Raw genomic sequence first — 13,264 nt, forward strand, 5'->3', positions numbered from 1 at the left:
CACAGTAATCTTTTCTACCCTGAAATGTTAAATACTTGGCTTTCCTCCATGTCTTTGCCTCTGTCTAGTCTGCAACTGTCATTTCCTCCCCTCTTACTTTTATAGAGAATGCTCAGATGATTTTTCTTCTCTTCTAGTTCATGATTAGGTTACAGTCAGGGTTGTCCCTCTGAGTCCCTCTGAGTCATCTCTCTATTTTCTCTTTCACATCCTGTTCAATTTGTGAGTGGCTTGTGTGTCTTCCTTTCATTGTTTTATCTTTCTAGCCCCCTGTTGCTCTGAGTCTGCATCTGTTTTTTAAATGAAGGAATCACATAACTGGCTTTAAACAGAGACATAACATTCAAGTTTTTTCCTTGTCACAGGACTCAAGTGTTTTTTCTCTCTTTAAAGTAATTACAAATATACACAAAAGTTATATTCCAGTTGCATTAAAAGAACATAATTAAGGTTGTGAGTGGAAACACTGAAGTTAGGAAACATCAGAATCATGGTATTGTTGCCTTTGCCTTAGTAGAATATGATGTCTTTAATTCCAAGATCATAAAATATCTTTTCCATTGAACTCCTCTCTTACCCTGTGAACATGGTGTACTTCTGTGGGCATGCACTGTGTAGTGAAGGAGATTGTTCTCTGTACCATCCCTTTCTTATTTGTAGCACAAGTTAGAAGGTGTGTAGTGAATGAAGCAGAGAACAGCAAGGAGAGAAAGGATGGCTTCATGGCCAAGGCAGTTGCCTGCTACCCTTGAAAAGTGGAATCTTCTCCTTGGCTCTGCTGCACAGGTCACAGAATCATAGAAGTAGGGCCGGAAGGGACCTTGAGATCTTCAAACTTGATCCCCGGCCTGGGCGGGAGAAAAAGACTGGACTCAGATGAGTCCAGCCAGGTAGTCATCAAGCCTTTTCTTAAAGACCCCCAGGGTAGGAGCCAGCACCACTTCCCTAGGAAATTGGTTCCAGTTCCTAGCCGCCCTAACTGTGAAGTAGTTCTTGCAGATGTCTAATCTAAATCTACTCTCTAATAACTTGTATCCATTGTTCCTTGTCATGCCAGGGGGCACTAGGGGAAACAGTGGCAGCAGTGGTGGATTATGATTTAATGGGGCCCTGGGCAAACAGAAAAGAGGCCTCCCGCATCCCATGATACACATGAATGTATGGACTTCAGTGGGGGAGGGGCCCCATCCCCTCCTAGTGCTGCTGCAGCCAAGCGTGGAGCGAGCCTCTATGCCCTGTCAGGGAGGCTGGGTGGACTAAGCCAAACTGGGGATGGGGTGGCACATGCCTGCTCTCCTCCCTGCTCTCTGCCCCTTCACCCCCCTGCTACAGCCAGAGTGGAGCCAAGCAGATGTGGGCTGCCTTCTGCGGACTCAGTGCTTTCCATCCTGCTGCCTTTGCCCCAGGGGACATACTGTGGCCATGCGCCCTGTGCCCGCATGGCAGTGGGGGCACAACTCACCACCCCGCTGCTGCCGGGTGTAGTGTATTTATCCATCAGTACCAGTCTCCCCGCTCAGTTATCACTCCTGGTCACCAGTTTCCTTGCCCATCCAGTCACCGTTTCCCTCCACCTAGCTTCTCTTTGCTCCCTTCCACTGTACCAGAAGTTCTCCTGGGAGATTTAGGTTTGAAACCCCTCAGGCTGAGGAGTGCCTAGAACCCAAATATTATACATCCTAGACGTTCTTCTCACTAAGCAATTATTTGTATCAGCCGTTACCAGGAAGAGAGTTATCCATGATCAAAGGGGTCAACATAGGTGCCTAAATCTGGGAAGCAGCTTTTGGTAATGAATCAGAGTCTCATATAAATGCCTACCTCAAGGCTTCAGGGTCCTGCCTAACTCAAGGAGGGAGGAAGGAGTGCAGGCTCACTTATCTCATTCATTTCTTGTTGGCTAGCTTAGATATTCCTTTGCTCAGTATACTGGCTCTTGTGAATCCTATTCTTAGGCACCTGCTTCTTCCCATTCACTGTACCGGTACTCCTCACTTAACGTCACCCCGGTTAATGTTGTTTCGTTATTACGTCACTGATCTGTTAGAGAGTATACCCATTTAAAGTCACGCAACGTTTGGTTATAATGTTGTTTGGTTGCTGTCTGCTAGTAAGTTACTACTTTGATGAAATTGATTCATTTAACACTGTTTCTCTTAGGTCGCATTTTTCAAGACTGTAGCTACGAAGTTAAGTGAGTAGTAGCTGTATATGTAATGTATATACCTAAGTTGGTCTGTAAATTCCACTCCTGGAACTGAACATCCAAGTCCTTTTGTGGGACTTAGTCTTAGCATCTCTGCTTTTTATGTACTTCTATCTTTCAGGTGTCTGGCTAGAACCAAAGGCAATAATGCATTATTTTCTTGCAGATGTTATTACCAGAATGGAAGTGAAGGTACCAAAAATCTATGGGAATGCTTAGGTGAATTCCTGACCCACATAACTCAATGGGAGTTTTGTCACTGACTTCAGTGGGGACAGAATTTCACTTCATGTACTTAACAGATTTCCAGTGTACACCTCAGTCAAAGTATACCAACATTGAACTCAGTGCAGTTCACAGGAAGATCTAGAGAATCAGATGTCCAACTCAAATGGTTATCCCACATTGAGCTCCCTGATACCATGGATGCACCACAATCTTTACCCAAAGTAGGGAGTTTAAAGCTAGAGCTTCATTATGTCTGTATGATCTACACAGTGTAGATGTGGCCTAGTTCTGATAAGCTGTGCCATGGCTTTTAAAGTATTATGATATTGTATGTATCCAGATTTGCAACAGTTTTACCATTTCAATGTGTATGTAGACAAAGGCTACATTTGTAAATAACAGCCTCATTTTTTTGTTTCCAAATAAGATAAGTCAAATCAAAAGTCATTCAAGCATTTAACTGCTGAACTTAAGGCAAGTATCTGAATATAATAAACTGAGTCTGCAGTCATTTGTAATCACAAATTTTAAGCATAGAAAGGGAGATGTGTTAAAGCTTAACTGAAAAAATGATATTATTGTGGATGCTAAGACCATCCAGTGTAATGCCATACCTTAGAAATACTAGAAATATTGATCCTTTGAACTTACCCAACTCTTACCTTTAGCTCAGAAATTTAGCACTTTTATAAGGTCTACTCTCAACGTGACCATATGAACATTTTCTGCTTTGCTCTAGGTCTCCAACCACATACTAACTACAGTTTCACAGTGACAGCATGCACATCTGCAGGATGTAGTTCCAGCCAGCCATTTTCTGCTCAAACATTGCAAGCGGCTCCTGAAGGTAAGCAAAGGACATTTTCATAATACTGTCATTGAGGGTCAAATTTTCTGCTATCATAAATACGCCAAACTCCAGTGAGTTTCTTGAAATTATTCTGCATTCATTCACACAAGAAAAAAATTGTCTTTCACTACAATATTTTTATCATAATTATGCTAAGCCAGTATGGCTAGTATTTTATTTCTCTTTGGATTACTAAGTAGCATAGCCATGCCAGGGAGGGGCTAGAACAATGCCCAACCCATAATAGGGTGGTCAGAGGACTGTGCATGGATGACAGATACAGGTTTAAACTCACTTTGAGCATGGATCAAACCTGAGTCTCTCACTTCCTATATAAGCGCTCTAACCACTAAACTAGCAGGGCTAGTCTTTCCAGGCGCTGTGCTCAGGCATGTATGTAGGTATTTGTCTATATGTACAGGGTTGTGTTTCTGGGAAACAGTATTGCTACCCGAATACAAGTGCCAAAAATGACACTTAGACAACCAAAGAGAACTAAAATGCCATCCTTTGTTTCTGGGTCTTTATTTTTGTGACAGTTTCCAAACTTTGCTCTGAAGTAATAGATTTCTAGAGCAAGTTGAAATGGTCTGGTCTTATACAATAAATAAATAAATGTAGGCTGATACATCGAGCAGTATTAGTGCTGTGATCATCAGCCTCTGGGCCTGACCCCCCATTACCCTGCATCTTGTGGAATTATTTCCACTGGTGCAAAGTGAATGTGAATACTTACATAGAAAAATCTATTATTCTGTCTGGTAGTGTTTTAACCTTACTTCAAACTATCACAAAGGACTGCACAAGATACATAGATACAAACAGTCTGAGCCTTCATGTTTAATTATGTTAAATGGCTAAAGTACTAGTGTGCTGATATTAACAGGAGTATGGTCAAAGCCTCGTCATATCATAGTCAGCTCAACAGAAGTAGAATTCTATTGGAGCGAACCAGAAAAGCCCAATGGGCTCATTTCTCGTTATCGATTGCTTCGTAATGGAGAGGAGATTTTCCAGGGTGGCAGCAGAGATCTGAATTTCACTGATGCTGGTCTGCAGCCCAATAATAGGTAAGGTCTAATACAAAAGTTTGGTAAGAGTTAAAGGGAGCTTAAGAATTACATTTAGTAGTAGTTTATTTACAGCTTTCACTAAAATGATACAGCAGAATTAACAGTAATATGTATTATGTAGTAATAAAATGACATGATATGTGGTTATTGGTAAAAGCATACAATAAAATTGCACATTATACTGATTTAAACGATTACATTTTCCATGTGAAAATCAAAATTTTTAAATCTCATTTTCAAGTGGCATACATACATCTGGTGAAAATCAATAGTGTAACTGAGAGGGAGTGAGTGGGGCAGCAGCCCTAGGTAATGCCTTTGAGAGGTGCACAAATATAGCCCCATGTTAGAGGTAGATGACTGCACTACCAAACTGGCATTGCAGCATCCTGGCACTTCCCATTTGTCACAGCTGCCCTAGGTGTGGAGATGCTCTGCTATACCTCTGGTGCAAGCACTTTTAAAAATCTTAGTAATTGCCTATCTGCCTCTCTGAGGGTTTTAACAGCTCTTAAAAGAGTTTATGGCTCTTGAAAAGGAAACTTAGGCACTTTAAAAATGGCAGATAAGATGAAAGTGCTGATAAGCAAATACTAGGATTTTCATGGAGGGTGCAGACAGAAGTGACAATTTTTTGTCCAATCTGGCCACAGAAAGCAGTTTATAGCTGTGACTAAACACCAGTGCATGACTGTAGACAGCTTCAAAATGCTGATTGGATTAAAATCTGACCCCTCATGGCATGAGGTATTAGATAAGGACCTTTCAAAATCTTTTGTAACTTGAGCCTGCACAGCTCCTAGCCTGTTGCTGTTTTCAGAATGAGAGTGGGGAAAGGGAGCAGAGGGAGTTCAGTCTGGGGGTTTTCAATTCCCCCTGGAGGGTGGTGTGAGTGTATTGGAGCTCCCCTGAGGGAACTAGCTGAGGGTGAGGGAGCAAGAACAAGCTTCAGCACCAGCTGGGGGGCTTCAATAATATGCTCCCTCCACTGCCTTTCCCTCTTCTTGTTCTGAACCCTGGCTGCAGGCTCCCAGCCCACAGCCAAATTCCCCTCCCCCCTGGAACCAACAGTGAACTTCTGTTTGATCCGGGGTGATGCTGTAACACAGAAGGCTTTGCAAAAATTGTTCTGTGTTACAGCTGGAGGCTGGACTTCTGTCTGCATAGTTCTCATGGGATACAGGTGCACTTTTAAAGACCCACAAGGTGCTTTTATTTGCACCATTAGCTGCCTTGGCACTTTAAAAAATCTGGCCCAGAGTGCCCTAATCTCTTCTGAAAATGTCATACAGAATGTAAAGACACTTTTGAAAAGCTTACCATAAACTGTGGAATGATCTTAATTATTGTTTAAAAAGAGAAAAATCTGGTTCTCTTCCTTAACCAATGCAGAACTACTGAGTTGACTCAGCAAAGTTCTGTGGCAGACAGACAGTTCTTGGGTGGGTGGATAATTCATAGTTTCATAGTTTTTAGGGTCAGAAGGGACCTGAGTAGATCATCTAGTCCAACCCCCTGCCATGGCAGGAAAGAGTACTGGGGTCAAACGACCCCAGCAAGGTGTACATCTAGCCTCCTCTTAAAGACCCCCAGGGTAGGAGCCAGCACCACTTCTCTTGGAAGTAGGTTCCAGATCCTAGCCACCCTAACTGTGAAGTAGCGCCTATACTGCATATACTGGTTTAAAGTCAACATTTGAAATCTGCAAATGTTTTCAGTACTTCACTTGTCCAATGCTGATATTGCTAAGCATTTCCTATTAAAAATGCTATGAACTGTAATATATAAGTATTAGTTAGATTAACTGAATGAGGGTGAATTTTCTCATATGAAAACTCGTAAAGTGAAAATGTGAACTCCAATGCAGTATATAGTGTGACAATCTGTGCATCTTAAACTGGTAAAAATGGGAATAATTCCAACACAAACACACCTAAAGCATTTAACCATAGTTCTATTGCTGCTGTTTTTGTGTTTGTACAGATATGTTTACCAGCTGGAAGCCAGCACTGGGGGTGGCAGCCACAGCAGTGACAAATATATTATACAAACACCAGTAGAAACACCAGAGAATATCCATGCTCCATATAATGTCACAGTAATGGATGCACATTCTATATTTTTAGCTTGGAACACTCCAGGTAAAAACATTTTTCGATATAGTACCTTGTAGCAAAACAAAGGATAGCTATGGGAAGTTAACTCATTTAGCAAGTCGCATATTCTATTCTGGTCTCTTATTCCTTGTGTTTGCTGTTAAAAAGGGCCCTTATGATTTATGTAGCTGGTGTTTCAGGCAGCTGTTTCTTAAAGACACCTGATATTATTATAATATTGATTTTCATGGCTGATACAGATGGTGCAAGGGTTAATTAATTAAGTTTTTACATGACTTCGAATGTGTAAACCACTATTAAGTATTATCCGTTATCGAGGAAAAGACACAAATGTCTGCCTGCTAGAGAAAAGTTTCCATCTTCCTTTTAGGTCATGCTGGGTTGTGGATTAGTTTGTTATGTTTGTAGCTGCTTTTTTGAGCCTTAAAATGCCAATGACCTGCTGAGGTGAATGATATTAAGCTCTTGTAACAGACCCACTCCTTTCCTGCAGAGCAAGTGAAATTTTAAAACTGCATACGAAATTGCTTATCTTCTCCCTAGTCTCACCTCATTGTTTCTAAACTTTAAATGTTAGCGGCTAGTCAGGATTTCTGGTTTTTCTGGTTTATGTGGAAAAGGTCAGCTTGGATTACAGAAATCCATGGGCACTGACAGAAGTGACATTTCTTATGTGATCATCCCCTTGAAAGCGCTCTGCAGCCGTACCCTGGCAGAAGTGCATGGCTGCAGAATGTCTTAGAAGTGACCAGTTCTGTAACAAATCAACCCTCGTTTAAAGAGGTTTCAGATGAAGGCTCCAGAGCAAAGTGCCTCCATTAACTTCTGTTTGATTGGGTCTGGGCTGATGTAGCCCATCCCACCCCACAGTGCTATCTGCAGGATGGTAGCGGGGAGGGAGCTTCAGGCTGGAGTCTGCCCAGCCTGTGCTGGAGTGGGGGGCAGATAGAATCCATTCCACCCACCCCTCTCTAGTGTAGGCTGGACAAATCCCAGCCCAGAGCTTCCTCCCTCCATCTCCCTCCTCCCATTCTTCCAACAGCAGTGGAGCTGGGAGGATGGGGGAGACCACAGGGCTGGGTGAGAGAGGCTGCAGACATGCAGATCCTCCTGAATTGGCTCCAAAGTGGAGCTTGATCCCTCTTCTCTCTCCCCACCCCCCAGTGAATATCCATTGGGTTGGCAGGAGTCACTGTAACTCTTGGCACTTTGTTTGAACTGTCATGAGTTACAGTGGCAAATTGCTTATCTGTGAGCACCCCAGGTGCCTAATAGCATTTATAGCAGCTATATTCAACTGTTACCAGTCAAAGCAAATTGAGTAAGCTTAAACAATGCATTTAGAGATGGGCTCTAGCTGCAATACTAAAATCCCTATTTCCACCACAGTTGAGTGACATTCAGCATCAGTGTTTTAGTTTATAGTTGAAATATTTGCATTTCAATGCCCACTACATCATTGGAAATCAACTCACAGCCCTATGCTCGTTCCATATCATGAAGAAACGGAAAACAGAATCCATTGAAAGATACTGATTTTATGAAGTCTTTACCACTGATATAATGACCTTTAGGAGACATGTCCAAGGGTCAGGCTCATAGATTAGATCAGGAATGCTCAACCTCCAGCCTGAGAGCCAGATCTGGCCCATGGCACCACATCATCCAGCCTGCAGGGCTCCCCACGGGTCTGGAAATTTGGCAATGGAGAAGCAGTGGCACCACTCCCTTGCTGCCAAATTTCCAGCTCCACAGAGAGTCCCAAGTCCTGCCTGCATGTTGGACAGGGCACTGGGTCCCAGTGATCAGGGCCAGACAGGTGTTGCTGCACCCCCAGGCCCTAATCCCAGCATACAAAGGACAGGAGGGGATGGTGCCAGATCCTGGGACCCAAGCCTGGTACACAGGGGTGGGATGAAGCATTGACTGGACCCTGGAACCCAATCCCACTGTGCAGGACATGGATGAGGCAGTGCCAGATCCCATGACCCAATCAAACCTGTGGACTTGGCTTTACACCATTCATCTGGCCTGTGGGGCCAAAAGGTTGAGTACCACTGGATTAAATAAACAAAGTCTTAACAAGCCCAATGTATTGTGGGTGAATAGTGGTTAGGATTTAGCCAGTGCTTTGTTCTTTAACATAGCTATCTTGTTATCTTGTTATCTTGTTTTATATTGAATCAATGCAGATCATATCTTTGCTAGCATAGTACATTTAATCTATATGATAAAAATGATATGGTACAAATATTGACTTTATAGACAGAGCAGAAATATGTAAATGGCAATATCTATATTTCCACCTAATATAGTTCATTTCTAGCAAGAACACTCACTAACTTGTATCTCTACATACACATAAATGTTGTTGATAGGCATATATCTATCATGTATTGAACTTCGTGAATAGCATTGTTAATGGACTTTATTTAATCCATTTTCAGATTTTTCTTTGTTAGATTTCTTTTCTATCCCACAAATTCTGCAAGGTCAGTGTTTGTAAAGAAGCAGTTTTTAAAAAAAATGATTTATAACATTAGTAATAGTCAGCATTTTATCAGTAAACTCTCCAAAAGAAGTTTTCATGACCTCTTCTTCATAATTATCTAAGGCAGAGTACCCATGGAAGAGTCACTTGACAATAAGCTCACTTGGAAAAAGTACTTTGCATTCAAGGCTAGGGTAGCGAATATTGTAGTGATGCTTAGCATTACCTCTGCCCATTTAACCAATACTTAATAGATCCTTAAGAACCTGAGCTGTAAATCTTTTAGTTTTCAGAAGCAAAAAATCTGTTACAAAAAAAATACTATAATATATGAAAAAGATTAAAATCTTAAATTAAACTTTTTTCCCCTTACTGCCTGGAATAATTCAGAACTCAGAGGCAGGTGAATTAGACTTGTGTGTAATCTACTCTTGATTTTATTGGAAAGTTCCTCATACTGTAGTATAGTTTGATAATAAGTTTCATTTACAGTCCAGAATATTCAGTAATATTAGAAATCCTTTTAAAGCAAAATAAAAGAAACTGTTGAGAAAGGGGAATAAGAACTTGGGAAATATTTCAGCATGCTCTGGACCTTACTGACAACCAGTGATAATCTGGCTAAGAAAATAAGACTCCACAGTAAACACTGGTTTAACAAAGACCAGTGAGCAACTGGAGCACTATCTCCAGGCACTGACCCTTGGGGAGGGGAGTTGCAAAAAGCAGCAGCCATACTGCCCTGTGTACAGCTGTGTCCCAGGCTCCTCAAGCCTTTGCCACTCAATCAACTTAATTGTATTAAGGCTATGCAAAAGGGCCATATGTATTCCTGAAATCTGACAAACTTCTGGGGGAACGGTTGGAAACTCCTGAATATTTACTTGATGTGACCTTAATTTATGTGCAGAACTCTAGGGTTCATTTTAATCAGTCCCATGTACTACTCTCCTCACATCCTCTGGTGCTAGAATGCCTTCCAGACACATACCATACCTTGTTGCCTTCAGGGGCCTAGTAGGTAGATTTCCCTCACATCCTATTTCCTGCTGGGTCCCAGGCTTCATGTTTTGAAGGGAGCATGAGTGGCTTTTCCCATAGCAAAGGGGTTTTTTTGTCTTGGGAGTGGGGGGAACAGTGAGGCAAGAGCCACTATTTCCTTATCTGAAGAGTTTTCATAGCTTTACCTGATCTCTGCATCCCAGCAGGATAGTTGCTATAGCAGGGAAAATAGTGAATGTTCCTTAATAATCATGTATGTGGATGATAGGTCTCCCTAAGTATTGTGTACTATAAATAGTATCGTGGGGGAGAAGGACTATTTCTAGTGTACAGCTGAGAGGAGGTGGAGGTTCCTGTTTAAAGCCCTGATTTTATGAGATAGTATATGCCCCTATAACTGAACCCATCACTCACAGGTCCAGACCTGGAGAGTTAGCTCACCCTTACTTGTCACTCTAATTCATGCCATGAGGCATGAGAGATTTCATTTTAATTAGATAGTTCTTTTGTTGTTGTTTTTCTCTTCTTTTTTCCAATGCATGAATTCTACATTCTGCAGTGTACCATATTGTAATAATGTAGATTTCCCCTTTTACATCCAGAGCACAGCCTTTATTATAAAGGCTGGCAGGGACTCTCCCACTGAGACAGTTGTGTTAATTGATATTGTCTCTAAAAATAAAAATGCTTTTTATTAATCAAGGTTTGGTGAGCAAATAGTTTGGCCACACTATCTTCTTGTCGGTGGATACCAGGGACATTTTGGCATTCAATCCACTTTTCTATTGTAATAAATTTGGTCCTAAGGTTTAATTATGGGCATCCTATCAGATAGCTTCTCTTTTTTGGAGGTGTTTAATAATGATGTCTCGACATCACTCAGGTATTTAAATCTCATAACTTTATAGGTACATAGCATTTGAAAACTCCTGACTTAGCTAAATGGCAAGGTGGCCGAGCAGTGGTTAAAGTGATGGATTCAGAAAAAAAATATTTGACACACCTCACTCACTATGGAAAATAGGGCTTTATTTTCTGAAATAGGTATCCTATTATCTTGTGTTACATTGCATCAGTGCACAGACCTCAAAGGTACGGTACATTTCACTGATATGGTACAGAAGGATATGTTACAATTATTATGGAACAACTATTAATACCATGGATAGAAACAGAAAACCAGAATGGAAAAAAACCCATAATTTTCCTCAGGCATGTCCATAAATGTTATTGATAGGTAGACAGATACCCATCCTGCATTTAAACTCATTAATAACACCAGCAGCCCTCACTATGGGCCTCATCCTGCTGGCTGCCTTCAATTGTTATTAACTTCAGTGGCAGCTGAAGGTGCCCAGAAACTATGACATCATGTCCTCTGTTACCAAGTTATCAGCTCCCCGCTATAATGAGCTTCTGGACTGAAATGTCCTCTCTTCTCATGTCATAAAGTTCTATTTCACTCCATCAGTCTATGCCTCTAGGTTTTGCATAGTATTTACAGACTGCGTGTTCCATAGCATATTGGATTCGTACCTGTATTCTTGTTGTGACCCTTCTGATATCTGTATATATCACTTAGATCTTCTTATAGCCTGTTTGCCCCCCGCCCCTTTACCTGAGTGGGTTATTACTTTATTTCTAGGTAATAACAACAATGATTGGTTTTCCTTCCCTGGTATTAATTAGCTGGATGGATTCATTTGTTTTCTAGCATAGTGTTTGCTGTATGCACAACCACGCACTAAGGTACATTGATATAGATGAAAATGATAAAACTCGGGTGCATAAAGTTCGGTACCTAGCTCTCTAGCTCAGAAACTAAATGCCTAAATTGTTGGCAAAAAATACTGTGTGCATACAACAGCCATTACATTCACCATCTCCAAGATACCTAATTTAAGAACCTATGTATAGATTTACATACTCAACTTTAGGTGCACAGGAATACTAAATTTGACTGTAAGATGAGGTACTGGTTCCTAGTAGGCCTGTGCAAAGAGGCTAGTATTCGCTTCGGATTCAGTCAATTTGGAGGACAGCGATTCAATTTGGTGATTCGAATCACTGTCCCGATTCAATTTGTCTGAATCTGATTTGGAGATTTGGCAGCAGCCAAATCTCCAAAACTCTGAATCAGCCAGGCCAGGCCCATCCCCTGCCCCTCTCCCAGCCCAGCAATGGCTGCACCAGCTCCCAGCACTTGTAAAAAAAAAAAAAGCCCCAGCTCACTGGGTGCTGTCAGATGATGGGGCAATCCCCACTGCCCCCCACTGCCCCACGCTGCATGGGGGGTCTGCATGAGCCCCTGACCTCCCCTTGCTCCCCCAGCACCCCTACGGGTGCCCTGCATGGGCCAGCTCTGGCCCTTTAAGAAAAAACCCCCCTGAAAACCCCCCAGGACTCACTGCTTCTGCCAGTGGGAGTGATTCCCACTGCCCCCCCCCCACTGCCCCGCACCGTGTGGGGGGCTCTGCATTAGCCCCCAAAGCCCTGAGGCTGCACCAGGAGCAGCGAGTCCCAGGGCTTTTCTCAGTTTTTTTTTTCCTTAAAGGGCTGGAGATGGCCTGGGCAGGGCACCTATGAAAGGGCTGGGGGAGCAGGGGGGATTGGGAGGTTCAAGGAAGAGCCCCCCCATGCAGTATGGGGCAGTGGGGGGCAGCACAGATTGCCCCCCCACCTGGCAGCACCCAGTGAGCACCAGGGCTTTTCTTTAAAGTACCAAGCTGGGGTGGATGGGGGCAGCCATGGGTGGGCTAGGGGAGCAGGTGGGAGTCAGGAGGATGAGGGAGCAGGGGGGTCAAGGGGGCTGTCAGGGGTCCTCCCATGTCCCCCCCCCTTCCCCCCCCCCCAGTTCTTACCAGCTTGGAGTCAGCTGCAGCTCCCTGCTGCAGCCACTGGGGACTGCCCAAATCATCAAAGCTCTCCTAATCTTTCCCAAAGATTCAGAGAGCTTTGAATTGATTTGGACCTTTGAATTGGTCCCCATATTCGGTTCAGATTTGGAGATTCAACCACCAAATTGGGCTGAATCTCCTCTGAATCGAATTACCACCCAAAGCTTCATGCAGCCCCAGTTCCTAGTTATTTATAACAGTTATGTGATAGATTAATCTCTTATTTGGATGTAAATAAAAGGGATGGCATTCATGTTTGAAGACTTGTTAGACTGCAGCTAAAACACTTTAATTTGGTGTTAATTATTGAATAATTTGATATTATAGTAAGTATTAGTTTTCAGCATCTGATTTCAGACAGTTCTTTGAACACAAGCCTTTAAAACAGATTACGGATTTA

General features: G+C 42.5%; 1 protein-coding gene across 1 annotated transcript in view; it reads left to right on the top strand.

Moving 5' to 3' along the window:
- USH2A (usherin) overlaps positions 1–13,264 on the top strand; it is a 653,616-nt gene that overhangs the window by 526,921 nt on the left and 113,431 nt on the right. Inside the window, exons 55-57 of the mRNA XM_090031530.1 lie at positions 3,174–3,281; positions 4,171–4,354; positions 6,341–6,498. Coding sequence (XP_089887656.1) covers positions 3,174–3,281; positions 4,171–4,354; positions 6,341–6,498 — 450 coding nt within the window. The remainder of the gene's footprint in view (positions 1–3,173; positions 3,282–4,170; positions 4,355–6,340; positions 6,499–13,264) is intronic.

This window comes from Crocodylus siamensis, chromosome 1 (assembly GCF_052110815.1).
Source record: "Crocodylus siamensis isolate JL-2025a chromosome 1, ASM5211081v1, whole genome shotgun sequence".
NCBI lineage: Eukaryota > Metazoa > Chordata > Crocodylia > Crocodylidae > Crocodylus > Crocodylus siamensis.